Source organism: Plutella xylostella, chromosome 3 (assembly GCF_932276165.1).
Source record: "Plutella xylostella chromosome 3, ilPluXylo3.1, whole genome shotgun sequence".
NCBI lineage: Eukaryota > Metazoa > Arthropoda > Insecta > Lepidoptera > Plutellidae > Plutella > Plutella xylostella.
Genome location: NC_063983.1, coordinates 1,234,323 through 1,262,231, shown reverse-complemented (window position 1 = coordinate 1,262,231; position 27,909 = coordinate 1,234,323). Strand labels below are relative to the sequence as shown.

The following is a 27,909-nucleotide window of genomic DNA, read 5'->3' as shown; positions in this document are numbered from 1 at the left end:
TCGTATGACATGAGGCTCAAGCACTTTAAGATGGTCACGCTGGAGAAAAGGAGGGATATTTCAGATATTGTGTTTTTATCTAAATTATTAAATGGTAAAATCAACTGTCCCAACTTACTGGCAAAAATTAATTTTAGAGTGCCGTACAACCTGCCACGCAGACCGATTACACCTCTGTGCCCCCCGCTGCGAACAACAGTCCTCGGAGCTAATGCCGCTATTCCCAGACTTTGTAAAATTTTAAACAAACACAGCGGATCTATAGATATTTTTACCGACTCTGTTGCAAAAATAAAGAAGCACATTACTTCACAAGAATAATTATTGACCCTACCTACTAACTCTGCAATATGCTGTTTGTATTGTAATATTACTTATAAGTATACCTACTCCTATCAGAAAAACAACGCTAACAATGTTGTCGTCACATTAGTTACTTTTTTTCTTCTTTTTTGTTAAATACCTATTTACGTACGAAATACATAGCTTCATTATAGTATAATCAGTAAGTACCAATAACTATTATGTACTAATGCATGTGGTGTCTACTTTTAATTAGCCTGTGTAATTAGTTTTAATCTGTAGACGTAAGTTATAAACAAGGCATGTTATGTTACACTCGCTGTAAGAAGACCTAAATAAATAAAATAAAAATAAAATAAAATATGTAATTTTGTATGGAAGATCGGAAAATTAACACAGTTTGATTACCAGGGTATGTTTATTTTGAAAAGTTGGTCAGTTTATAAAAGTTTGGATACTTAACTATGTGGTTTACGTATTCAGGAGGGTCACTTTTACCTAGTCGTCAATTGTGACAACTTTTTTTACGTAGGATTGTTAAAATACATTTTTTAACACCCTGTATTTGAGAAACGCCGTTGTAGATCCACTTTCTACCCTTATCAACAGCACTCCACGCGTCAAAATGGCAAAGCCACTAGAAGGGCTATGGGGAAACTTAATGAAGTTATCCCTAGTTGTGTTTCTCTCTCATGGATGGTGTCGTTTCCAACAACGATCCAACAGTCAGTTTTGCAAGCCCCGTATTATGATAACGATAACAATAGCATTTTAGTAGAACGATGTATCCATACTATATTAAACTTGGCTTATCGATATAGAATACTGAACCAACAATTGGACAATAGACTGACTTGCCCAGTGTATGTTTGGTTTACTTTACAAATTTATTATAATTGAAGGCTTGTAAAATTGCACAGATTAATTAATTAATAAGTGATACTAGCTTGAAAAATATAGCGCCATGTTACCGATGTAACGGTATGTAACGGACGTATGGTTCTATTGGCGGGACAATCGATCGATGTTGATGAACCGTTCATCACGACCCATCACATCCCCACTGCTGGGAATGAGCCGTTCAGATGCTGTCAATTTAGTATCATTGATAAAAAAACAAAAATTAGTGTTTTTTATCCAAATCCGTGCACCCGTTTAAAAATCGCTTCGTTTCTCTCGGTGATGATAAAATGGCCAAAATATGTAGCTTAATCTATTTTACGAAAACCGTTGAATCTATTTCTTTTGCCGATGAATGTTCAATTGTCCGGATCAGTGCGTGGTTAGACGGTCTTTATTATGAATTCCACGACGAAGAAAAGAAAAACATGCCAAGAATACTGCGGATAGTATAAAAAAACAAAAGGTTCAAATTTCTTTCTTCTTTGTTCTTCACAACATTATGTTGGTACTTATTATTATCTGAATATTGATTATTTGTAAAGGAAAATATACCTACTAGCTTTTCTAAGATAGTTTCGTTTTAAAACATTTCATTTAGAATTTATTTATTACTTTTAGGGCTGATTTTTCTATATTATCACATTTACTCCTCATATTTATTATCATGTTTATTCCTCAGATAACTTTTATCTGACTATTGAAAAATCAGCCCTTACATAGATAGATTTTTCCAATTTTTGCCGTGGGAATTCCGTCTTTGTTTTTCTTAGATACTTATACAAATCATTTTTGTACATAATTATTATGCTGAAAGTAAAAACAGCACCTAAAATAAATACGAAGCGAAAACGCAACAGCCGTTCACGCCATTAAGGAGGCCCCATTGAAGTTATGAAATTCACTCACTGTGCAGCAATCACAGAGTAAAAAAATCACTTTACATTTTCATTCACTCAGATAAAACGAAATTACTACTCTCATTATTAGATTAAACAACATAACAAAGCGTTTTTAATCTACAAAGATAAAACAAATATTATTATTAATTCGGTAAACACATTTGATTAAAGTGCCTTCGGTTTAGAAAGGATTATTTCACGTACGAACGAAAAAATGGTTCATTTTATGAATAGCTTTAAGCTACTGGTTAAAATGAAAAAATACGTCTGTCGGTATACTACTACTATAATATTTTGCCAAGGAGAAATGCCAGGTCTAATAAATAATGTATGTCTACGCAAATTTAAACTTTCAAAAAAACGAGCATTTTGCACAGACCCTACCGTGTATCGAACTTTGAACTGCTAGGTATGATAGCAACATTGAAACTGTCTTCCTGAAACAAAATAATAGCTTACATAAATATATATAGTGCCACAATCTTATCTGTTCCGGTGACGGCCTCGCTGTGATCGAATTCAGTGATGCCATCGATTAAATTTTACCTATTTGTGGTTTAAACGACAATGCATTTCTGCTATTAGGTACCTATTATTATAATTAGGTACGTACATTCATAAGTAAAGATAAATCAAAATGTAGGGTCGATAGTAAATGAAAAAGGATATAATATGTTGAGACTCTGGTATCGGGTTGAAAGTAATAGATTATAAGTCCACGTAACTCTATATTTATTTAGCACTTGTAATATGATTAAAGATAATTGGTATGCGACCACTCACAACCCGGCCAACCCGAGACTGGCTTGGATTACTAAAGTGCAAAGTAAGCTGAACTATATCGTGCTAGGTATACATTATAATGTCGTCCCTACAAATATATCAAACGACATTTGTTGTATAGAAAATTTGTCCACGGCGAACAGAAATAAAATTTGTCCTGATTAGGTTCTGATATAGGATATTAAATCTAGATTACAATAGAATATGTAATATCTGTGGGTCGTGGGGATAACGAGATAACTTTAGAGAGATAGATAAACTTAAAAAAAACCGTTAATTATTATTTTTGAATACTTTATTTTACGTTTTCTAAAGTAACAAGAAACAAGAGCATAAAATTAAAAGAAATTCAGACAATGTACAAAAGCTAATTGCCAAAAAACAATTTCTTCCAGCCAACCCTTGATAGGTTGGGATAACATGTCATTAATCATCATTATTTTGTCTAAAATCGCTGCAGGTGCGCGAAATTCTTCTTGGTATACTGCCTAAGATTTAAAGTGTCATGTCATGTCCTCACACCTGTAATCAAAGAAAAATAAAGATTATATACTTTTCATCACGACCCATCCCGTCCCCACTGCTGGGGCACGGGTCTCCCGGGAAAATATTATTAAAATTACATGGAGTATATATGGGTAAAATTATTCGTCATATTTGGCAACACTAACCTGTAGCCGCTGCAACTCGTTCTTCCAATTTTTCAAACGGAATTAAAGGCGCCTGAATACGTTATTCTTCCTGCATAAAAGCCAATATATCTATTATTACTTTTCTTGCATTACATTTTAGCGATTTTGGCATTATTTCACCCAGAAAATCACAAAACAAATTAAATAACGTAGCGTCAGCCTCTTCGCAGAAATTGACAACTCAAATAACGCACAGAGTACGAAATGACGTTTGACAATGACGTCTCGTTAGTACACATTTTGACCACCGGAACAGATAAGATTGTGGCACTATACCTACTAAATCCTTATTTTGTTGTTGTTTCTTTTTCTGTCTTATTATTCTGTTTCAGTGTGTCAAATAAATACCTATGTCTTTCTTTCATTCTTTCTTTTAAAATTTTCCAAAAATGAAAACAGGTTGATGAGAATGACCACCTGAGTCCACCCTTTTACAACTGATAATACCCCTTTTCTATCACAGTGTAGATTACCAGAGATTTTTCTGATTATTAGCAAATCCCCCTTGACCCAACTCAATGTCTCCCTATTCAGCTACTAATGAGATAATGGAAGCTGCAATACAAAAATAAACGAACTTCCGTTCACTACAAAAGGCAAAAATACATCCTCTTTTACAGAAACTCTTTTAGCTTTAATCTTATCCGTTGAAGAGTTTATTTTCTCATAAAAATGTAATCCGTAAAAAGGTTATGCACTTTTTTAATAACCTCGGAAACATTTATTGTGAAAAGAGGTTTTCATTTGTGCAGCCATTAGTTGCCGTATTGCGGTGCAATAAGGTCCGTTGTTGCATAAAGTACGCATAAAGTAGGTGCTACATAGAGTAGGGTACTGCAGTGCGTGCTACTGGCCACAGGTGGGGGCCAAAGATTCCATAGACTTACGATTGTATAGACTGGGCAGGCAGCATGAGTGAAGAACTGACAACGTGACAACAAATTTACTACTCATTGAAAAATATGTATAATAGCATGAGCCTTATGACTGCTGTCAAACAAATTCATATATTGTATTTGTTAGTTTTCAAGAGAAAAATTACTTTATTCACCAAGTATAAGGACTGCAGGGCGATCACGAAAAACAGAGCTAACGTATAGAATCGAATGCGAGTGCGACAACTGTCAATTTTATAGGTAAAAAGCGTTCGAAAGTGCTGTCAAGTTGGCACTAGTCGCACTCGCATTCGATTCTATATTTTTCGTGATCGCCCTGCTGTCAATCAAACGTCATAACGTCAAACCTCTTCTTGGGTCTAGTAAATATATTTGTTTGTCATAATAAAAAACTTCAGTGAAAATTGGGTGTAGTTGTGTACACAGTAGAACACACTTTCCCATAATTCAATAAAGCCAAAATTATTTACGTTGGATTACATAAATGTTTGCAGTTTCTCGTATCTTGGATAGCACTGCAACAATACGGCTTCTATTTATATTATCAAATTACATCATCATTGCGGGTACCATCAAAAACGTACGGAAAAGAGAGCGCAGCCTGCAGACTTTCCAACACAAGCAAAGAGAATATGAAATTTCACACCGCGGCGGCACAATAAGTGCGCAGTCTATTACTTCCGAAGTCACTCGCCCAGCATCCCTCTCGCATCGCATCCCCTTTGGAGCCAGTGGCTGAGCGCGCCGCGCGGGAAACGGTCGTCAATCCCGCGCCCAAACAACAAACAACCGGAAAAACGCGCCAACGTTTTGACGTTTAAAATTAAAAACAAAACACAACCATCGATTCAGGCGCATCATTTCACTTTTTATTCACTTTCCGAACGACGCAATCGATAGAGGCCAGGCGTTCGATTTTCAAACGCGTAGCATTCGGATGTGATGTGCAATTTTGAGAATGTTCGAAATTTAAAAGTGCTCGGTTATTAGTGACCTTGATTGGGTGGATTGTGCAGTGATATTTGTTTTTTTTCGGTGATATTTGACATTCTACGCAGGAATGGATGGAGAGAACAGGATTATTTTGAACGTTGGCGGTATCAGGTGGGTACCTTGCCTTTAGGGATCTCTAATGCCCGTTTGTCTCATAAAAGCCCAAGTAAGCCCTGGGTACAAACGTAATTAGGTGAGAAGTATGTGAGAAACATACACGATGTGTGGCAGAATTTTTCCTCTTGTTTTTTTCTAGCTTCTTAGAAAACGACATGAGGGTGCTTGGAAATAACAAGTTCTCGTGAAAATCTGCCTGAAGAGAGCTGAAACTTTTTTTATTTTAATTGAACTCAGAAAAGTTGTATGTAATGTCACCCTCATTTCATTTTTTACGGTTGCGATTCATTTAACAGGTGAGTAGGTTTAAAATTATATCTTTTAAAATATGAGTAAATTCTTTCATTATAATACATTTTTCTCCACGTTTACTCTAAATGTCCATTTACAAAGTACACCAATCTTCTCGAGATAAATCAAGGAACTAATTAAATACTGTAAGCCTGGGGTTAATCTATTTTAAGTCTTACCGAGATTACGGTTGGAACTGTTTTAGTTCTACAAACACAGCTGCTGTTGGTAACTTCCTATAATGTATTTGGTGCACTAAAATTTGTTTTACTGTGATGCAAAATTGACTTTGTAAGTTGGTGTTGATCTATCTAGCTTTAAAATGAAGAAATATAATAAGTAATATTATATTAACTGAAAACAACAATAAATATCTACAAATTGTTAAATTAAAACCCATTAAGCTGGAGAGTCCCAGAATACAAAAGAGTGGTTCCAAGATAGTGGACATTTTTAAATTTTTTTAAGTTTTTTTTTTGGCACGCTCCACATTTGAAGTGTTGCCAGCCGCTAATGATTTTCTTACTACGACCGACTCTGGGAATACATAGTAAGAGTAGTAACAGTTAGCTGGAAGAGAATGCTATTAGCACTATACCTATACATTTATTTTACAATGTATGAGCACGTATTAGCAATGTTATGACAGCTGTCAAATTTAACAGCTGTCTATTTTTTTTATTTTTTTCACTTTGTATAAGCATCTGTCACTTGTTTTAGGGCTCATGACGGTCTTTGTGTGTGTTTACAAAGTACCTATAACTTCATGAACCTTTGGGCAAAAATTTAAGAGCTGAATTCTTCACCTTCTTAGCGTGTCGCGGTTATAAGCAGCGAAGCTAGAATAGGTAGTGCTATTAAAAAACCAAAACTGTTGCTAATAAGCAATTAGCAATAAATAATAATTAATTACGTCTATCTATGTAACAAATTATAATTTATGTGCTACACAGAATTTAATAATAATGATACACTAATGGAAGAAATCGCGTTTAGGCGATAAGTCCGCCTTTGTATATATATACTTGTATTGTTCTTTCTTGTACTTGTTAACTTTTACTTTAAACTGTGTAATTTGTGTATACATACAATAAAGTGTTTAAATAAATAAATAAATAAAATACACGTAACGTCAAATTCATAACATAACAGCTCCATTTTGGTCTGGCGTTGAAAAAGGTTCCCCTTCCTACCTTGGCACCTAATATGTGTCATTTCAAACGAATAGGTACCTAATGACAGTAGGCGCGTCAGATTTCCTACAGACTTAAAAAAGAGGAGAGGTTCCCATCACAATGTATTATTTTAACCCCGAGGTATTATAAGTTTAACGTATCTGTGTATCTGTCTGTGGCAGGTTAGCTCTCAAAGGGCTGAACCGACTTCAATTTTGTATTTTTTAGTAATGTTACCCCCGAGTGTTCTTAGCCATAATGTCGAGGTGTTAATGTCATCATAATCATCATCATCAGCCTATAGCTGTGCACTGCTGGACGTAGTCTCTACCAAAGCACGCTACTGGATGCGATCTATAGCTTTCCGCATCCAATCATAACCAGCCATGTTTCGCAAGTCGTTACCCCATCTAGCCGGAGGACGTCCCACACTACGTTTGGTGTTAATGTATAGGTATTTTAAATATGATATAGCCAATGGTCCTTTAATCTCGTTGGGCCATTGTTGAAAGAAGACAATCCTTCTGAATTAAATATGTAGGTATAACGAAATTGGATGTTTCCGTTCCTACAGCTATAAATTGAATTAGCCTGATAAATTAAGAACCTTTTCGATTCGCGATTGAAATTGTAATGTATTTATTTCTCTAGATTATTCCTAATAATGGAGACGGAATCTGTTTGCATAATATACATGATGTTTTCAAGGGGTATAGTAATCTGAAAGGGCGGGGGACTTAGGGGTCATCATTCACAACTTTTGTTCTATGAATTTCGGAAATTCGTGAAAAATCAACTACCAATACTACAGAATGTTGCAAAATTGGTATACTAAGCCGAAACCTACATGTGCAGCATGTTATATCTAAGCCTGAAACTGAAATCAGAATTTGGAAATTCGCGAAAAAAAAAAACCCTAGTAAAAAGTCACGTGACCAACAAAGTTTCTATGGAAATTGATTTTTTTTTTCGCAAATTTTCATGTTCTGATTTCAGTTTCAGGCTTAGATATAACATGCTGCACATGTAGGTTTCGGCTTAGTATACCAATTTTGCAACACCCTGTATAAAGACACGTGACCATCAAGGCTTCTATTATGAGAAGTTAGGTTTACAAAAGTTGACCAGAATGACGCCCAGAGTCACTCCCTTTCGCTTTACTATATCTTTTTGTAACATCCTGTATTTTGTTATTAAATTCCAGTTAAACCAAACGCGAGTTAAAAGCTATTTAATACAAAGTGTTAAACTTAGCACTCCAAGTAACAGGCTTTTAAATATTTAACTGTGTTCATAAAAAGTTGCTCGAAATTTCGTTTAGCGCAGTAAAGTTACTCGCTTTATGTCGGTGCGTTTTGTAAAATGCTGAGAAAAACGCTTTTACCCTTGTTAATCATACATCATACATCACCCGCCGTAAATACAGTAGCGACCAATGAAAAAGTTCCATTTACAAAATTTAGAAAATAAATGGCTTCTATTTTATTTTACTAATTAGAACTGACTACTGAGCCGATGGTCCCGGGATCGATTCCCGGCTGGGGCAGATATTTGTTTAAACACAGATATTTGTTCTCGGGTCTTGGATGTGCCCGTAAAATGGCAATAGGCCCGCCCCCTATTACATTGGGACTAACATAACACTCTGGCGAAAAGTGGGTGCAGCAATGCACCTCTGCCTACCCCGCAAGGGAGTACATTAGTACAAGGGGTGAGTGCGTGTTTTTTTTTTTATTAGAATATGTAGCCAACTGAAAACGTTAATATTTTATATTTTTGATCAAATTCAAATCTTATTCCGTTAAAAAAAATGGGTTCTTTTGGTGTCGACATTTTATAAGTGGACTTTTTATTGCTTGTGAGTGTAGGTAGGTATATATAATAATATATCTGTAAAGAAATCTAACAACAAAAATTAAGTTGTTGTCTGTTGTAGTACTGTATTAGAATTGAAAATTTGTTAGACTGAACCTATTGATTGCTAGCCTCCTCTCTTGTATATTTAAACTATCCACAATACACGTAGCCGTTGGGAAATCAAGCAACAAAAGGCTTTCTCACATTACTTGGTCCATTTAATGTTTAAACAGTCCACACAATTCTTGACATTTTCTATGTCTATATTTTATAATAGATGTGTGCTCTTACGATGATGGAAAACATCGTGAGGAAACCTGCACATCTAAGATTATAGTGCATTGATCCTATCTCAAAACGGCGGAATGGTTCGCAACCTATCACGTGAGTACAAATGTGCTGCGAAAAGAGAGAGTGAGGCTCGCTTGTGAGCCACCCACCCTTCGGGGATTACAGTCGTGAGTGCATATGTATGTGTATGCATATTTTATAAATATTTTGTAAGAAGGGTGTAAATTAAAACTATTTCTAGTCCACAATTGTGTTTTTTAAACCGTTTCATGTGCTCACTGAAGTTTTAGGTTAAAAAATAAATTTCCTTGTGACTCCAGTATTATTAGGTCAGACAGTCTAGAGTGCACTTTTAGTATTGATCTTCGGCGGACGAAAATAATCGGTCGACTAGAGCTTCATACACAACTCTAACGGTCACCGACCACCACAATAACATACAGGCCACCCTGTATAATAAAATTATGTGTTTCTTCTTCGACTAAAAGATTCTGTAGAAACCTTTAAAATAGTAGGTATATGATTTAAAAAAAAAAACTCAACGTAATGATTGGACAAGACAAAAAAGGGATATAAATTGGGCACCGAGATACAGGACCTACGGCCGCTACACGTATTCCTTATCGTCGTCGATAAATTCGATTAATGCACGACTAGTCAAAGCATCGTATTTATGGTGAACCGCAATATAGTGACGTTTATCTAAGTCGATAACGAACCCGTGTAACGACAGCTGATAAACATCTCCGCAAATGTCGTGTCAAAGCATTGGACACTCATTTTACTCCGGTGATCGCCTCCATTTATCATTAGTGCAAACATTTAGGCAAACATCTTAAATAACACACACATTTAAACACTAAATAGTAAGGTCACCTAGCCGTGTACTAACAAATGGCGAGACCAAACATAATGACCCATTATAAAGGCGAGCTAGCCAAGCCATTATCACCCCTGCTCGGCAAAGATAAACACTATAAATTTATATCGTGTTTGCTCACGGCTAGGAGAATCTAAAGGCGACGAATGAATTTCAGACGCGACTGAGAAACCAATATTGAACCTAGGAATATGATTTACTAAGTGAGCGAAATATAGCGGATAATATTATTATGAGATTTCGTTAGAAGTCGGCGCCAAAACGCATAGAAAGTGAACTATCTGTCCATTATATTATTGGTTTTTTGACGGTTTTTTTATTTTATTTAAATTATTATTTTATTTTATTGTTTTTAGTTTATTTGCAATATTTGTCAATCAAAATTAAGATGCAAATGATACCAATAAGTCCTACTAGTCAAAACGAATCATTCAAGCCTAAACACGAGGTAGTTGCTATATACCGTTAAGGAGTTCCCTTGACTGCCTTCCGTTTCCATCATCAGATCAGCTCAAGGTCACCATCATATTTTTTGTTATAAGAACTAGGTATATTTACGTTTTAAATTTCATTAGAATCGGTTAATAGGTACCCAAAATGGAAATTCATACCCTGTTTTTACCCCTTTACCCATCCTCGGGATGGAATAAAATTCTGAAAAAAAAATTGAACCACCCCTAAGCTCAACCCAATACATCAAAAAAAGAATGTTCAAAATCGGTCCATAAATGGCGGAGTAATCGGTGAACATACATAAAAAAAACATACATACAGGTGAATTGAGAACCTCCTCCTTTTTTCGAAGTCGGTTAAAAATACGATAACATAGCAAATGAGAATAATTTGAAAACCAGTCAATGTCGTCAAATAATAAAATATAATTAATAATACGGGCGACGGCAGCGAACTAAAAGAAATATTCTACCTTTGATAAACTCCTGTTTATTAAGGGTAGAATATTTCCAGGCCAGTTATAAGTATTTTATATTATTATCATTTTTATTTGTAAAATATATAGATAGTTTAGTTAAATAATAAGTACTTAATATTTTATTTTAATAATAACAGAAGATAAATATACATAATAAATCGAAATTAATATTATATAAGGTGTTTCAAGAGGTATATTGGTGGAATATGCCGAAAGAGGTCGACATTCTTCTTCATTCTGCTGAACAATGGGAATAACAATCTAAAACCTGTAGTAAAAAGATTGATTTGTTCCAAATAGTATCATACCCTTTTTATAACAACCTGTATACCTACCTCGGTTTAGTTATGCCATAGACTAAAACACGTCTATGGATATGCTTTGAATCCGGGACGTTTTAAATTAATTGTTAAACGAAGCATTCAATTTACTTTTGTGCCGAGTCTTAAATATTTATAACTGCAAACGAGATGGATGAATTATGTCTATTTATATAAAGTGGAAATATTTGGCCTGTTTTATAAGTTATACATACAGGGTGTGTCTTTGTTCACGTCATGCCGGCAGAAGGCGAAAAAAATCGTCATTCTATTCAAATTTTGTTCTTGGGATTAATTCGCTAAATAAAAGTAAGTACTTACTAAAAAATAAGTACTAAAATCCCATATAAGTACTAAAAAGTATAAAACAATTAATTGCTCCATCCTAATCCTAACTAATCCTAACTAATATTATAAATGCGAAAGTAACTGTGTCTGTCTGTCTGTCTGTCTGTCTGTCTGTTACTCTTTCACGCCAAAACTACTGAACGGATTTGAATGAAATTTGGTATACAACTATACATATGGTATAGACCCTGGGAAAGAACATAGGGTACTTTTTATCCCGGAATTCCCACGGGAAAACTTTTTAAGGCGAAGCGAAGCTCGCGGGAACAGCTAGTATACAATATACCTATAATCACTTTGTCCCTGACCTAACCCTGGTCAGATGAAGTGTAACAAAGCCTTACAAAGCTGACCGTCTCTCAGCTCAGGAGGGTTACTCTATACTGTCGAAAAACATACAAACGAAAGCTATCCTGCAATCGGCACGTTTAATACAACGAGATAGAGCCGTGGTTGGCGCAGAGGGGAAAGTTAGGGACAGCTAAACTGCTGCGGTATCTCGTTGCATTATGGTCACCTCACAATCCACACATATAAGCGTAACGTAAAGGGATCGCCTCTTTTTCTTCTGTCAATCAGTACCCGTATCACGAAAATTCGAGCTAACGAATAAAATCGAATGCGAGTGCGACTATTGTCAACTTGACAGCACTTTCGAACACTTTTTACCTTTCGAATGAGTTTCGAAAAGAATGACCACAGAGTACATAATATTATTCTGACAATGACCTATGGAATGATAGCTGTCAAACTTTCGCAAATCTATACACCGCCATTTTGTTGTTGACAGGTTGACAGCACTTTCGAATAGACTATCGAATAGAATGTGCTGCGTTTTTTCCGGATCGCTCTACACAGTAGAACGCGAGATCGCGAACGCCTGAAAGAAGAAAAACTAGCGATTCCTTTACGTTACGCTTACAGTGCGACAAACTTATCTGTTCCCGTGAGAGAACTAAATTGATCCATATCTCATTACAAATGAATTGTATATTGTAAAAGATTAGATTGGTTTATTAACACCGCAAGAGTGAATTAACAATACGAGCAAACTTAAAATCGTTTAGAATTAAGAAATATTAGACATTTATGCGAGCTGTCACCGGAACAGATAAGTTTGTGGCACTGTATATGTGCTGAGACCCTCAACCGTACAAATTTCGTAAGAATTCTTGTACGTTCGTTCGTTGATATAAATCGACGATATATTATATAGAGTGAGTATAGAGTGACCCCACTGACATACGGACTTCACGTGGAAGTCAGCCGCACGCCGCCGCCGCCGGTTGCGACTGTCATTGATGCATTATTCCGAGGCCCGACTGGAAACGTACCGGCGCACTCTTGGAACCACAACTGACATTTTAATATCCAGTGATATATTTATTTAATTATTATAGATTGGCCTCTATGTTAAAAATGCCCTAGGGTTGTCTGTTCATGATCTCCACTCGAGATCTCATATTACCTTCTACTCCAACAGTTATCAGTAGGCAATTTGTTAAATATCTACAAAGGTACCTACTTTCACCCAGTTTCTTCTACTCGATATAAATAATTCGTTGCTGTTATTGTAGTTGTATGGCACCAAAGAGGTGTAGACGAGACCCCCACTAACCTCTGCCGTTCAACGAGTGAAGTCCAACGGCTCGCAGCTTGCTTTCAACGCTCCGGCGCCATGTTTGGACACGGAGTCAGCGAGAGCGCTTGCCATTTCAAGTCAAACCCTATATTTGCGGCATTTGTAGCTCCTCTTGGTATTGTGTGAGCAATCCATTTCCACTTTCGTAACAAGTGACGGTCACGAATTAAGTTAAGTTTCAATTAGGTTAAGTGCCAATTTCTCCATAGTCGGTTAGAGCATAACCAGGGAGTAGTGGTTGACTTTTGACACATCTGTCATGAATTTTATATGGAGATGACGTTTAATTTATAGATCAATCAATCCCTGTCGGTTAGACATCCGACTATGGAGAAATTGGCACTAAGTTCAGCAGTACGGCTCATGTCGAAACTAATCGATCAAAGGTTACTTGCGAATTGTTTTGTTGCGTGTTTTGGAGATTTTAGCGAATTATCTTGAATTAATTATGATTAAGGATAGAATTGACTTAATCCACATTCTAATTCAGCTTAGAAATCAACGGCTAGCAGTGTCTGTACAGGGTGCTCTAATATTCTGCGATAAGCCTGTCATTTGTAAACGTCTTATGGCTAATTCCAGTTGCTTGTGTGATTAATTAGTAGCCGTACGTTGCTGGGCTTGACCTATAATATATGTATCTCTTCTATTTAATGTGCCATCTACTATCATAGGCTACCAGTACGGTTATTTAGCTCCGCGATATTGCAATTTTTTTGAATTTATGGTTTAACATAAAAGTTTGTAAAAAACATAGATCTCACAAATAATATCTCAAAAATGGGTAAATTTCGCATAGGGTTCAATCTAGTGGAAATAACTTCCCCTATTAGAGATTTAAAAAAAGGAATACATTGACTTACCAATCAACCTGTATAGTGACACTCTACGACTCGTCTTCTGATATCGTCAACCGCCAATTTACACTACAATAGTTTTTAGGTTTAATGGTGGAATGGAGCGGTGGTAGCTCAGTCGGGTAGGCGCCCGCTTCTCACCCAAGAGATGCGGGTTCGAATCCCGGCGCTGACATGTACCAATGAGTTCTTTTAACTTAAGTACAATGTATACCATCGCTCTTACGGTGAAGGAAAACATCGTGAGTAAACCTGCATATCTAGATCTAGCACATCTAGATATGTGAACCCACCAACCAAATGATGGTGAGGAAATGGTCCAAGCTTAGGAAGGCAGTTTAGACCTTGGGGATATGCACAAAGGTTCCACTCGAGAGAGCCAGGTGCAGGTACTTACACCCCCACAGAGAATAGAAATAATAGATAAATAGTCTTTATGTTTATATTTATTCTGCGTCTTCTCTAGACATACCTAATCTATGAGGAAATCATTCATTCGGAATGAAAACGGTTTCACGGATCGTTCTATTTCTGCTTTGACTTGTGAAGCTTACTGCAAAGTGTGATTGATTTTGCAACTTTTAGCTCACAGCATTAGGGTTCAAATTCCTTCAGTGGGAATGACATTTCATGAAGTGATGATAGATTACGCGGGATATGTGATGTAATTTTACGAGTGCAGCTGGTATTCTGTAAGCAATAATAATAGAATAGAATATAATAGAATAGATATTCTTTATTTGTACACAAAAACATGCATGGACAAAAATTACAAAAAAGTTAATCTAACAAATTATATGTACAAATGACGGCCTTTCTTCCAGGCAACCTTTGGGTGGAAGGATATTATATAATATTATATTGGTAGCGATTCTGGAGGCACCCTCACGAATGTAATTCCTTAGGGGTATTCAGGAACAAGAGGGTCACCCGCTTTTTGCCGTATCGCCGTTTTAAATAAGTACAGTGTACTATTTAGAATCTAGACTGACGCAGCATAACGTCACCTTAAATCGTAAACCGCCTAACTCCGCGCGAGCAAATTTTACAGGAGACAAAAAAAACTGTTTATTTTGTACTTCTACTTAGGATACCCCCTAATGTTTTTTTGTTACTAGAATAAAAAAGTGGTTGCGAATTCAACGGCGTTATGAAAAATTTGCTATTTTTATCGCTTTATACATAAAATGGACTTACGATCTTTTCCCAATCTCTATGTGAATACTATTATTGGAGATACGTGTTTTTCCTGGAAATACGAGTTTTTCGGACTACGATTATGTAAAATACTTTTCTCTTTGATGGACTTACGCTATTCAAATATAGATAAATCTCCCTACCTTTTCCTATTACTTCGAATTTCGAGTATTATTGATGTACTTAATAAAATGATTATGTAATCAGCAATCATCTTTATAAGCAGTAGAAAACATAAATCAGTACTAGGCAGGCTGCGTCCATGCTCCCGCTGTCGCCGTTGAAACCCTGGTGGTAACCTGGTGGCGGTACGCTGTGATCATCATCTGACGAGCAAGAAGTGACGGATTGAAAGTAGGAACGGGGCGCTAAAGACTGTTCCTAGCCCCGATGGCATACCAGACCGTGTGTCTCCGCTGCTTGCCCTCAGAGCTGGTTTGTACAGACAGTTTATCTGTCTGTTGAACCGCAGCATGATTGTAAGTGAGGTCTCCACTGACTGGAAAGAGTCCAAGTTAAAGCTCCTGAAGAAAGAAAGCAGTCCTGCAGATTCTTCTTCTGTGTACCAACCCATCCGACTGCTGTAAGAGGCTGACAAGCTCTTTAATTTAGTGACACCCCCTGGCTGAACGGTCTTCACCTTTTGGATTGTCAGTTTGGCTTATGAAATGCACAATCGATAGCGGATACAATACAATACGTATAAGTAGAAGTACTTCTACGTTCGTTTGTCGGAGCAGGATGTGAACCACGGGGTGTTAGGTAGTTTAAACATGGTGTACGCGTTCAACTCTATACTTTGGGGAACCTTTAGGGCCACTCTTGAATACCATCTGTTGCCTTCCTACCTCCAGAAAATAGTCAGAGGTCCAACTGGTACATTAAGTACCCGATCAGAGAGAGTTTATTTTTGCAGAAGGAGGTCAGTTGTGGAGTTTCACAGAGGTCGGTATTGGACAACTCTGCAATGGAACTTGGCATTCAACACTGTCCTGCAAATCAAGCTCGCAAACGGCATCAGCAGAATGTATTGTGCTAAATGCATTCTGCTGATGACACACAGAAGGTGGCTGAGAGAACATCCTTCGAGGATGACATCCCAAAGACGAAAGTGGCCTTGTTTGGCATAATCCACCACATAGGCCTTAAAACAGCGCTCCTCCTGACACCCTACAAATTCGTGTTAGTGATGTTCATATTGGTATAGAACGGCACATGTGCTACCCCAGCTTAGTCGTAGATAGTTGCTGGTCATTCGAGGATCATTTCAGGATGTTAGTTCCCCGGGCTCAAAAAGCAGTTGGTGATCTGTATGCCATGCAGTGCGCAGGCTACTTCCAAATCTGGGGGTCCTCGCAAATGAACCCATCGCCTCTATACGGATGCCGTGCAATCTATTGCCCTCCAAGGAGCACCTGTCTTGTCAAGTCGAAGAGAATGACTGTGATGGGACTGGTTGCAGAAGCCAAGGATTCGTCAGCAACGAGTTGCAGCAGCCGTCCTGCCTTGTTTGCAAAAAAAAACTACATAAGGTTGTCTTGAAAAAATCACTTTAAGCGATAAGACCGCCATTTTTGTACATATTTGTTAGTATTTAAGTTTTTGTAAGTTTCTTTTATGTGTACAAATAAAGAATATTCTATCTATCTATCTATCTACATTAGTATGTTGAAGATGACTACGCGGTAAAGAAAGCCATGCACATCACAAGCCACATGGTGGTCCAATATCGAGAAGGAGATGAAAGCCCAAAACCTGACCACATCGACAACCCGGGATAGAATATCCTGGCGCCGAAGTACGAGGAGGCCCGACCCCAGCTAAACTGGCAAGAGGGCAGGAGAAAGAAGAAGAAGATTGGTATGTTGTAGTTAAGTGCTGACTCCAACAAAAATATACAAAATAATTTGTTTACGCGTAACTTTTAATTTAAGAACATAATATTGCTAAAAAATAGTAAAATTTAACTATAAATTGTTCAATAAGAATGTTAAGTACCTGCTATAATTTATTTATGTAGTATTAAAAACAAAGTCAAAAATATAGTTTTATTGCAAAAACGTACGTCCACTCCCACCTACATCGCTCATTGTATGGGAGTAGGAGGAGTTACGAGGTTTTATTGTTTAAAAATCATGACTTCGAGTTAGGAGGAAAACGAAAATTTAATTTGCTCAGAGCTAAGTTTTTTTATCGATTTACGAGTAATACGAAAAGATGCGCCTTGAAAAGACGCTTCTAATGATACCAAAAAGTCATTTTCGCCAAAAAGTGGAGTTAGGCGGTTTACGATTTAAGGTGACGATAATTATTTTTTTCTTTAAAATATATTTATTTATTTATTTGATACTTTATTGCACAAATATGAAATATAAGTGTACAAAAGGTGGACTTAATGCTAAAAGCATTTTCTACCAGCCAACCTACAGGATGTACAGAAAATATAGTATAACATTCGAATCAGTCTTCGCTTTTAATCGCTATTATCGTACACGACTACATTCGAATAAATAAAAAATCGACCCTGAAGATTATCTCAAGATTTTGGCTGGAGTTGTCATAGTACATAAATCGGGATAGGCTATGATTGATTGACCATCTAATGCCCAGTAAATTCTGCCAATCACACCGCTACATTCTAAACGCTAAGTTGTAGTTATAAAACAACATTCTCAAGTAAGAAACAGGGCATAAGAGATAAACGTGATAAGTAAATAATTTTATCTCCTTCTATAACATTATGTCCATAACAAGAGCCGTTGTCCAGTTATTTATAGGAAAACTCCCAGGGAATAAAGTTTTATGAACTGACGTATCGTAAAAGTATAGTGTTGGTTTATTTAACGACTATGAGGTAAGTCCTGACAGTTTATATGGCCGGTTTGCTAAACGAAACTTAATTTATTAGCTTCGTATTTATATTTAGAGACGTAGTTTTATTCGCGTAGTTTGCTTATAGGTCGCGTAAAAGAATTTATTTCTACAGAATACTGTTAAAAAGTTTTAGCACTATATCTAAAGGATTTCTCATTTACGAGTACTAGCTTCAATATTCCTCAGCCTTTTATCACATAACTCTCATGGGAAACCTTTTAAATCTAAAATGATACCACATGAAAAAATTAAATTTGACAATCATCAAATCCTTTCAATTCAACAATACTCACAAATTCATGTCTTGTATTCTCACAATTAGTTCCCAGCCACTGGCCCGAGGGCGGTTTAAAGGGCTCTCGGGCCCAAATAAAACAAAAGACAAACTTGTTCGACATTTGAAATTCAGCAGGAAACTTAAATTAAATATTTGCCCAAGTGAGTAATGAGGTCGTGTGAAATATTCGAAAATCGAAAGCGGAAACGTTTTGCGAAGAGCTCAAAGAAAATGAGTAAACAGGAAATGATTTATCATTAATATTATTTAAGAAATTATAATGTTTTCCACGGAGTTGTTTGTATTTTGGCTTACCAATTAGCAAAGATAAGTAAGTATAATAAATAAGGGAACAAACCTCCACATGAATAGGTATTTTCTTGATTTTGATTTCCAATTAATTAAGGAATAACTTTGTTTTATTCTAACTGGTAAACGTAATTAGCTAATTAAAACCTGTAAGGAATCTGTGATGTTTAATTAGATAATATTACACTCACACTGGTGTATCAGTGCAATTCGGGAGCAATCAAAAAGTTCCAGTGACAAGCAACGTAGCTAGAGGGTGGAACTTTTTCCTTGCTCTCGAGTGAGTAAAGAAAAAAAAAAAAAAAAAAACACGCACTCACGCCTTGTACTAATGTACTCCCTTGCGGGGTAGGCAGAGGTGCATTGCTGCACCCACTTTTCGCCAGAGTGTTATGTTAGTCCCAATGTAATAGGGGGCGGGCCTATTGCCATTTTACGGGCACATCCAAGACCCGAGAACAAATATCTGTGTTTAAACAAATATCTGCCCCAGCCGGGAATCGAACCCGGGACCATCGGCTCAGTAGTCAGCAGGGTCACTAACCACTACGCCATTCGGTCGGTCGGTTGAGTAAAGACTGCCTGAATTTTCCTGAAATCCACAAGAGTTTTCAGTGTTCGTGTAAAATGTACGCTTGTACGGGGTTTCAGCGACATTGGTGTCTTTTCATTTCACGGTATGTTTACTTTTAGTCAGGCCGCTCTCTGCTGAGTATCCCAGCGTATACATTAGAGATACATACCTATAGCTGTTAATGTGTTGTGTTGTGTTGTGTAGCAATGTAGCAGCAGCGGTAGTTAGGTAGTAAGACTTACAACCGAAAATTAATGTTACAAGTTTGAACACCGTCCTTATATTGGTCATCTTCATGAGAAGTTGTAGGTGAGCTTGTCCAACTCCTACCTACTTAACAAACCGTTAATGTATGACTGAAAATTAACAGTTTGTGAGTTTGACAAGGTACAAAAATAAAGTTTACATTTAATTTTGAAGCTGAGTAGGTACATACTACCATTACTACGGAGATAGATAGTATTATTTATTTGAACACACACAAAATAAACTTACATAACTTAAATACTAACACATATGTACAAAAATGGCGGTCTTATCGTTTAAAGCGATTTTTTATGGAGCATTCGTATTCCTTAAAATAGATTCTTTATTTTCAGTGTTTCCCATACTGACCGTTCTAAATGTGACACCCTGTATGTCTGTGTAGATAGTATTATTTTGTTGGCGCGATGCATGGTTGGTTCCGTCTATGGAGTAACTCCGTTCTGCGGTATGATTTTGCGCATTTTCTATCTGCAGCAGCTGAGAATATGTTTTATTTTGTTATAATACTGACATTATGTTTTATTCTCATTACTGTATTTACATAAAATATTGTGTGTAAATGTGAAAGTCTCTGTTCTCTGAATTCTGTTTTCTGTCTCGACTGTGCTGGCACTAGGGTCATTCGAATGGAACCTTTATGCATAACCCCGTGATAACCCCTTAAGGTGAAGTGTAAGGCTAACTAGCGCCGTTAATTGAAAAAGAACATACGTCTAAGTGCCAATTTCGCCATAGTGGGTTAGAGCATAACCAGGGATTATTGCTTTACTTTTGACACATCTGTCAAGAATTTAATATGAAGATGGCGTACCTATAATTGATCAACCTTTCCCTGGTTACGATGTAACCTACTATGGATAAATTGGAGCTAAATTACCTTCCTAAGCTTGGACCAGAACCCACCTACCCATAGTGGACCAGGGTGGTGGTAAATGGCCCAAGCTTAGAAAGGCAATTTACAGATTACTAAACGATGCAAGGAGCGCTTACTAAATCCTACCAACTATAATTTATTTACACTACATTTAATTCTCCCAGAAACACGCTTCCTACTAAATTTCATGCCCATTTCTCGTGCACTGTCTACGGTGTCTTATTCTGTATTTGAAAACGTTTCCCTTTGTGTAATATTTTAGTATGTATTTTTTAACACCCAACCAGAGAGGAGAGGAGGGGTGTTATAAGTTTAACATGTGTATAAATATCTGTGTATGTGTATCTGTCTCTGGTAGCGTAGCTCCTAAACTACGGAACCGATTTTCGTTGTGTTTTATTATGTATCATATAGATAATTGTTATAACTGATGTGAGGTGATAAGAGAAACAACCGATAACGTTTAGCTCGTGTATTCGACTGAGGTTTCGCCGCCAGAGGGACGCAGCCGCTCTGTCTTACTTATCACACTACCTACTTATAGATATAACATCCCTCCCACAATAATTAAAAGAACTGCTTATAATTAATCAAATTACGAGTGCGCTTAGGTCGCTGTTGAGGAGCCACATCGGCAGGTTCATCCTCACAGTCAGCCCAGGGCTCGGCGCCCTCGGCGCGCGTTGGCGCGGCGCTAGGCTCACACGCCGCAGCTGGTACAGCTGATGATGATGATGACTCAGGGTCAGCGCTTGCCGGGCGAATAGGCATAGAACTACTACTAACAACAGAAGATGGCATAACAAATGCCGGAATAGGAACTTCCTCACTATTAATAACATCTTTAGAAGTACAATTATTCTTATCATCTAATTCCTCCCCCTTATATTTTAATAATTGGTTTACATGTTTTTTCTCGGTACACTGAAGATCATTGATATAAACTATGTATAATGACGAACCAATTTTACTTTTAATAACACCTTTGGTCCATTGAGACTTTTTGTTTTTATACACTTTTACAAGCACTGTCTCATTCACATTGAAATTGACGTCACGCATTCCGTTATAGTTCTCACATTGTAAGGACTGGTTTAATTTAACATTTTTGTTAAGTGCTGAGTCAGTTGCTGAAGACGATGTACCCGGTGTAATGAGATCTAATCTACATCTCAAGTTATGTCCGAATAATATTTCAGAAGGAGACAGGTTGGTTGTGGAATGTTTGGAATTTCGGTATATTAGTAAAAACTCTTGTAATTTTAAGTTTAAATCCCGTAAATTGGATCCAGATAAAATAATTGATTTAATTGCTTTTTTTATAATTTTAACGTAGCTTTCAGCTTGGCCGTTGCTTTGAGGATTGTAAGCTGGAGATGTTAAATGTGTAATTCCATTTCGATAACAAAATTCCCTGAATTCCGAGGAGACAAAGGATGTACCGTTATCCGAACAAATTGTATTTATCAGACCAAACCTAGCCATTACCTCGCAAAGCTTTTCAATAACAACTCGCGATCCGAATCCCGTAGAAACGTCAAAACACTCCACCCACTTCGAATAGGCATCTACTATTACTAAAAATGTTTTGTTATTGATCGGCCCAAGAAAATCAAGATGAACGCGGTGCCACGGATGAGGCGGGAACGGCCAGGGGGTGAGCGGGGCGCGCGGGGGCGCGGGGCGCAGCGACGCGCACACGCCGCATGACGACACACATCGCTCAATATCAGCTGACAGCCCGGGCCACCAAAAACGATCTCGTGCTTCGGCTTTCATCTTAGACATACCTAAGTGACCACGATGTAATTTGCATAAAATATCATTTCGCACGGACTGTGGAATTACAAGTTTATGTCCTCTCATAAGACACCCGTCCTCAACAGCAAGTTCATTACGACACTCATAATAGGGCCTCAGAGTTTTATCTAACACTTTAGTAGGCCAGGAACTTGAGACGTATTGCAATACTCGTGAAAGATCAGAATCCAACAACGTAGCACTATGTATTTGTTGAATAGTTAGAAACTGATTACCCTCACATATAAACTGAATGTAGGTTGCATTGTCGCGAACATCTGTGTGAGTGTTGGCATGTTTACCTGCGTATTGAACCTGTTTGCTACTTTCATGGTCAAGGGCTAATGACACCGAGCGACTTAAATAATCAGCTGAATTACGGGCGCTCGGTACATATTCAATAATGTAATTATAGGCAGACAAAAATATAGCATAGCGCTGAAGCCTGTTAGCCGATACTTCGGGAATGCCTCTGTCGGGATTAAAAATCGACAATAATGGCTTATGATCCGTTCTCAGAGTGAAAGGATCCGCACGACCGAATAAGTATTGGTGAAACTTCCTAACGCCAAAGATTATGGCCGTTGCCTCTTTCTGTATCTGACTGTACCTACGCTCAGCTGTAGTTAGTGAACGAGACATGTACGATATAGGTTTCTCCTCACCATGTTCCACCTGCGACAATATAGCGCCTAGACCTGTCGGAGAAGCATCTACAGTGAGGATTAGTTGTGCGTTAGGATTAAAATGAGCTAGCGTAGACTCTGAGGACAACTCACGCTTGATGGTGGCCACAGCTGACTCATGCTCATTGTTCCACTGCCACGGTACATTTTTTTCGAGTAATTTAAACAATGGGCTTAAAATCGATGATGCGTTTTTGACAAAATTACGATAATAATTTATCATGCCTAAAAACGACTTGAGCTCGCTTACATTTTCGGGAGTCTTCGCATCTAATATTGCTTTAACCTTCTCAGGTGACTTATGTATACCATGACGGTCTATTATAAATCCCAAATACGAAATAGATTCCTGTAAAAGAGAACACTTCTCTTTTTGTAAGACCAGTCCCGCCGTTTCAAGTCTGTTCATAACTAAGTGCAACCTATCAAGGTGTTGTTTATTATTGATTCCCGTTATCAAAATGTCGTCTTGGAATAATAATACCCCATCTATGTCTGATAATAGGCTTTCCATGGTTCTCTGAAATATGGCTGGTGCGCTAGACAAGCCAAACACTAACCTTGTGTAATTATATAGTCCCTTGTGCGTATTGATGCACGTTAAGGGTTGAGAAGCCTCAGAGAGAATCAGCTGATTATAGGCTGCAGATAAGTCCAGCTTAGAGAACCGCTGTCCACCATGTAGCTTGGAGAACAGCTCTTCAATTATAGGCAAAGGGAATTTATCAACTAGTAATTGTTTGTTTATCGTGCTGGAATAGTCAGCACATATTCGGATCTTTTTATCCTCTCTTAACAAGGGTACTATAGGGCTAGCGTATTCAGAAAACTGTACCGGGACCAGCACTCCTAGATCCACTAACCGCCTCAGTTCACTCTCGACCAGCTTCCGCAGAGCAAAGGGAACAGGTCGGGACTTACGAAATATTGGTTTCGCGTCGGGCTTTAGATTTAAATTTATAACAATGTCCTTACAACGCCCTAGCTTACCTGAAAACAATTGCGGATATTGCGTCGCGAGTTGATCTAACAAATCGGTATTATAATTTACAGTAGAAATTTGTAAGCTAAATTTTGCCAAAAAATCTCTTCCTAGCAAGGGTGGGCCACCATCACGCACGATAAAAACATCAATGTCACGGGTTTTACTCTTATATGTAAATGGCAATGTTATTAATCCTAGTGTAACAATATTACTACCATTGTAACTTTGTAAATAAATATTGCTCGGTTTAAGTTGTAAGTGGCCGAAATGTGAATTATATACCTGTTCAGATAAAACCGTTACAGCCGAGCCTGTATCAATCTCGAAACTTAAATTGATTCCATTAACCAACACTGACTCCTTCATAGGTTCTCCTTTACAAGTACGTATGTTATAAATAATTCTCTTACCATCGTCCTCGTTACAACTGGCCGAGCACTCAACAAAATGTTGCCGCACTAGGTTTTTCCCTGGGCACACCCTACGAAGGTGACCCTTAACACCGCACTTTTTACACTTATAACGCGTAAACTTGCATGTAGGAAGCTGATGGCCCTCATAGCCACATGCTGAACAGGTGACAGGGCCTGCCGAGCCGCCACCGCCGTCGCGCGCGGCCTGGGTGCTACCCGGCGCGCGCGCGGCCGCCGTCCTCGGCGCCGCCGCCATCTTGAACACGTGCAGAGGATCTGGAGGCGCCGCCCCTGGAGCCGTCTGCCGCGAGCCCTCGCGCGCACACCTCACGCCTTCAGCCATCGCCAACGCCTTGCTCAGCGTCAGCTCCTCCATCTCCAGCGTGAACAGTTTATCGCGCTCTGGACCAGGTGCCAAGCCCAGTACGAAGCGGTCTCGTATGGCGTCCTCGAACACAGCCTCTCCAAAGGCACAATGAGTCGCTAAGCCACGTACACGCGCCGCCCATTCTGCTAAGGATTCACCCGATGACTGCGTTGCCCCGTGGAATTTTGATCGCTCTGCGAAGCCACACTTCTTCGGTTGAAAGTGGCTATCAAGCAAAGCAATAACACTTGTATATGTAAGTGTTCCAACTTCCTTAGGCAAAGCTAAATCACGGAGAAGTCTGTAGGTTTGCTCCGCCAAACTACTTAGCAAGATGGCGCGTCGCTTATTGCCGGTCTTTTCCTCCAACTCAACATCGTTAGCTAAAAACCACTGTTCTAGCCTATCTTTATAAATTATCCAATCGTGCACTTCATGGTTAAACACAGTTAATGTTCCAACTGATATTTTAGCCATTTTTAACGTTTATTTTGGACCTCGCCGCCACTTGTTATAACTGATGTGAGGTGATAAGAGAAACAACCGATAACGTTTAGCTCGTGTATTCGACTGAGGTTTCGCCGCCAGAGGGACGCAGCCGCTCTGTCTTACTTATCACACTACCTACTTATAGATATAACAATAATGTTACTCCGCGTGTTCTCAACCATATATAATCAAAATCGGCCGAGCCGTTCAAAAGTTATGCTACTTTTGGCTTTGTATTTCAGGGTTTTTTAACGTTATTTTTAGTATGTACATTTTTATGGTAGCGATAAGTATAGTTTATATTCTAGTTTGTGCGTATGTTCAGTTCATGAAACATCTAAACATGACCATAATTACGTCCAAATCCGTATGTCCATTACGAAACCACTTCAATAGACTGTTGGATGTAAAATATAAACATAATACATACATAGGTATAGAAGGAGATTGTTATCCCATGCGGGTTGCTTCAAACCACTTTAATTAATTTTCCCATATCTTCTCTGGACTTTATATACATCTAGCATTATAATATGCTCACAACTGTAATCCCGAAGAGGTAGACAGAGGTGACTGGCAAGTGAGACACTCGCTTTTCACTGTACCTACATTTATAGGAAGGTAGGTTAGTATAGTGAGTACAAAATGCTCAGCAAAAAGCGCGTGGCTCACTTGCGAGTCACCTCTGACTATGCTTTTTGGGATTACATTTATGAGCATTATACATAATTATACTCGTATTCTATGTATGCATAACTGTTTCTTAAGTAACTTAAATCCACTCTAGTTTACCATAACGCAGAACTACACTTCGCTTCTCAGAATAAGTGCTCCACTAGCAATGTAAATATAACATTTTACAAAGCTAGAAGTCGCACCAGATGTGGAATTCAACCGGGCGGAATAAAATCTTGCCGAGTCTACCACATTCCTCGCTCGCTGTTTTCATTTCTATTCGGTAACATCATTTTACTCCTTATAGCACCTTGGTCTAGGTGATTTGGAACTATGTATGTATGTATATTATGTACTTCTTTTATTTTGGCAAAAGTTTTTTCAATTTCTTACTTTTTTGTCGGTCACAGGTTTAGATTTAGAAATTGTAGGTAAACAAATTGTTTATCTTTCTCATTTAACTACCACGAAATTGTATATCGTTATTTTGTACAAGGTAGTACTAGAATACCTATACGTATCTAAGTTTTTCAAATTCCATGCGTCCTCTTACCTCTTAAGTTACTTGAAAAGTAAAAAACGGAAGCCTTATAAGACCTTTTTGTTGTTCGTCTATCCATCCGTCTGTCTATTGTGTTTGTCACCCACTCGCTGAAGGGTTACTGTTTATAAATATTACTTATATGTCAGTAATGTAACTAAGCACATGTATAAGTTCATTATTATTTACAATAATTGCTGCTTCACGTTTCAAAACTTAAGCCACCAAAGCCTACTGACAATAAACTTGAGTGATATTTACCTATCTTGAATGAGATTCTTGGTAATGGAACTCCAGAGATATCACACAAATTACGTCCTAATTACTAAAGTTCTAAGGAACTTAATGCTTTGCTCATGTTTCACTGAGTTGAGTATTTCTGTAATTTTCACCATGTTTTAACTGCGGTCGTTATGAGCATCCGTGACAAGATTTTTGCACGGATTTTAAGTGTAAAGGAAAGTTTTGATAATTTTCAGAGAATTCGGGTTATTCCCTTTTACCTCAAGAGCGGTGAAGAGTTACGTTGACTTAGAAGAATCTAACTAAAAATGGTTTTGGGCCATCAAAGAAGAATAAGTTTTGCATGTCTCATATTTATGTATACCTATGTACCTACATCGTTATAGCTATATAGGTATTATTATGTCATTAAGGAATACTACATACCTTTCGGTTGGTACAATTGTTTAGCAATCATTTATTTTTAGTACAATAATTTCATTAGCGTTAATTATATCAAAATTTAATGTCTCAAGTTACGAGTACTAACTGGAGAAATGTTAGGAATAACGAAGTTACTTACTTGTGTTTATAAATGAAGTTATTTCTAAAACTTCTGTTTTCGGCCCATTCAGAATTCAACAAGTACAAATTTATGGCCTCTCTAAAATAATGAGAGTTTTAATTGGCATAGTTTAAAGGAAAAAATTCTAAGGAAAATAAGGAGGGTTATGATTTTGAATATACAAATTAGTATCCCCTGTATAATCTTATTGCTCTTTAAGAAAGTCAAGAGATTTATTTTTTGAGTCCCGTATTGTTCAAGTTCTTGAAACTTTTTTACCATTAAAGTGCTCAACTACTTTCTGACCCACTTTAGAACTAGCGCCATCTTGCGGCAGCGTTATGAACTGTTGTTGATACTATGACAGGGCAAGTAATTTAACTTTGCCGAGTGAACATAAGATAGCTATCTTACTGCAACTGGTGTTAATTTTTATCTTCTTTTTTATGGACACGTCTTTCACTTTTAAAACACCGGCTGTAGAGAATAGAAAAGAATACATTGATGACGAGTTGCAGAAAGGAACTTTAGTGGCAATTCCTCCATAGTCGGTCTAACCAATGACAAAGGAATAAAGAGAGGACCTGGCATAAAAATCGGTACTTAAAAATATATC

The 27,909-nt window shown here is 37.6% G+C and overlaps 2 protein-coding genes across 2 annotated transcripts in view; one reads left to right on the top strand and one right to left on the bottom strand.

Moving 5' to 3' along the window:
• Window positions 1-5,139: 5,139 nt before the first annotated feature.
• The window catches only part of LOC105387045 (potassium voltage-gated channel protein Shaw), a 174,602-nt gene continuing 151,832 nt past the window's right edge, over window positions 5,140-27,909 (top strand). Inside the window, exon 1 of the mRNA XM_038116817.2 lies at window positions 5,140-5,580. Within this exon, the coding sequence (XP_037972745.2) occupies window positions 5,537-5,580 (44 nt within the window). The 5' untranslated portion in view covers window positions 5,140-5,536. The remainder of the gene's footprint in view (window positions 5,581-27,909) is intronic.
• LOC125489042 lies at window positions 21,008-25,438 on the bottom strand. The gene is made up of 2 exons (XM_048623439.1): window positions 24,432-25,438; window positions 21,008-21,639 (listed from the first exon to the last, which is right to left on the bottom strand). The coding sequence occupies exons 1-2, from the start codon at window positions 25,276-25,278 to the stop codon at window positions 21,626-21,628; spliced, it is 861 nt and encodes a 286-aa protein (XP_048479396.1). The 5' UTR covers window positions 25,279-25,438; the 3' UTR covers window positions 21,008-21,625.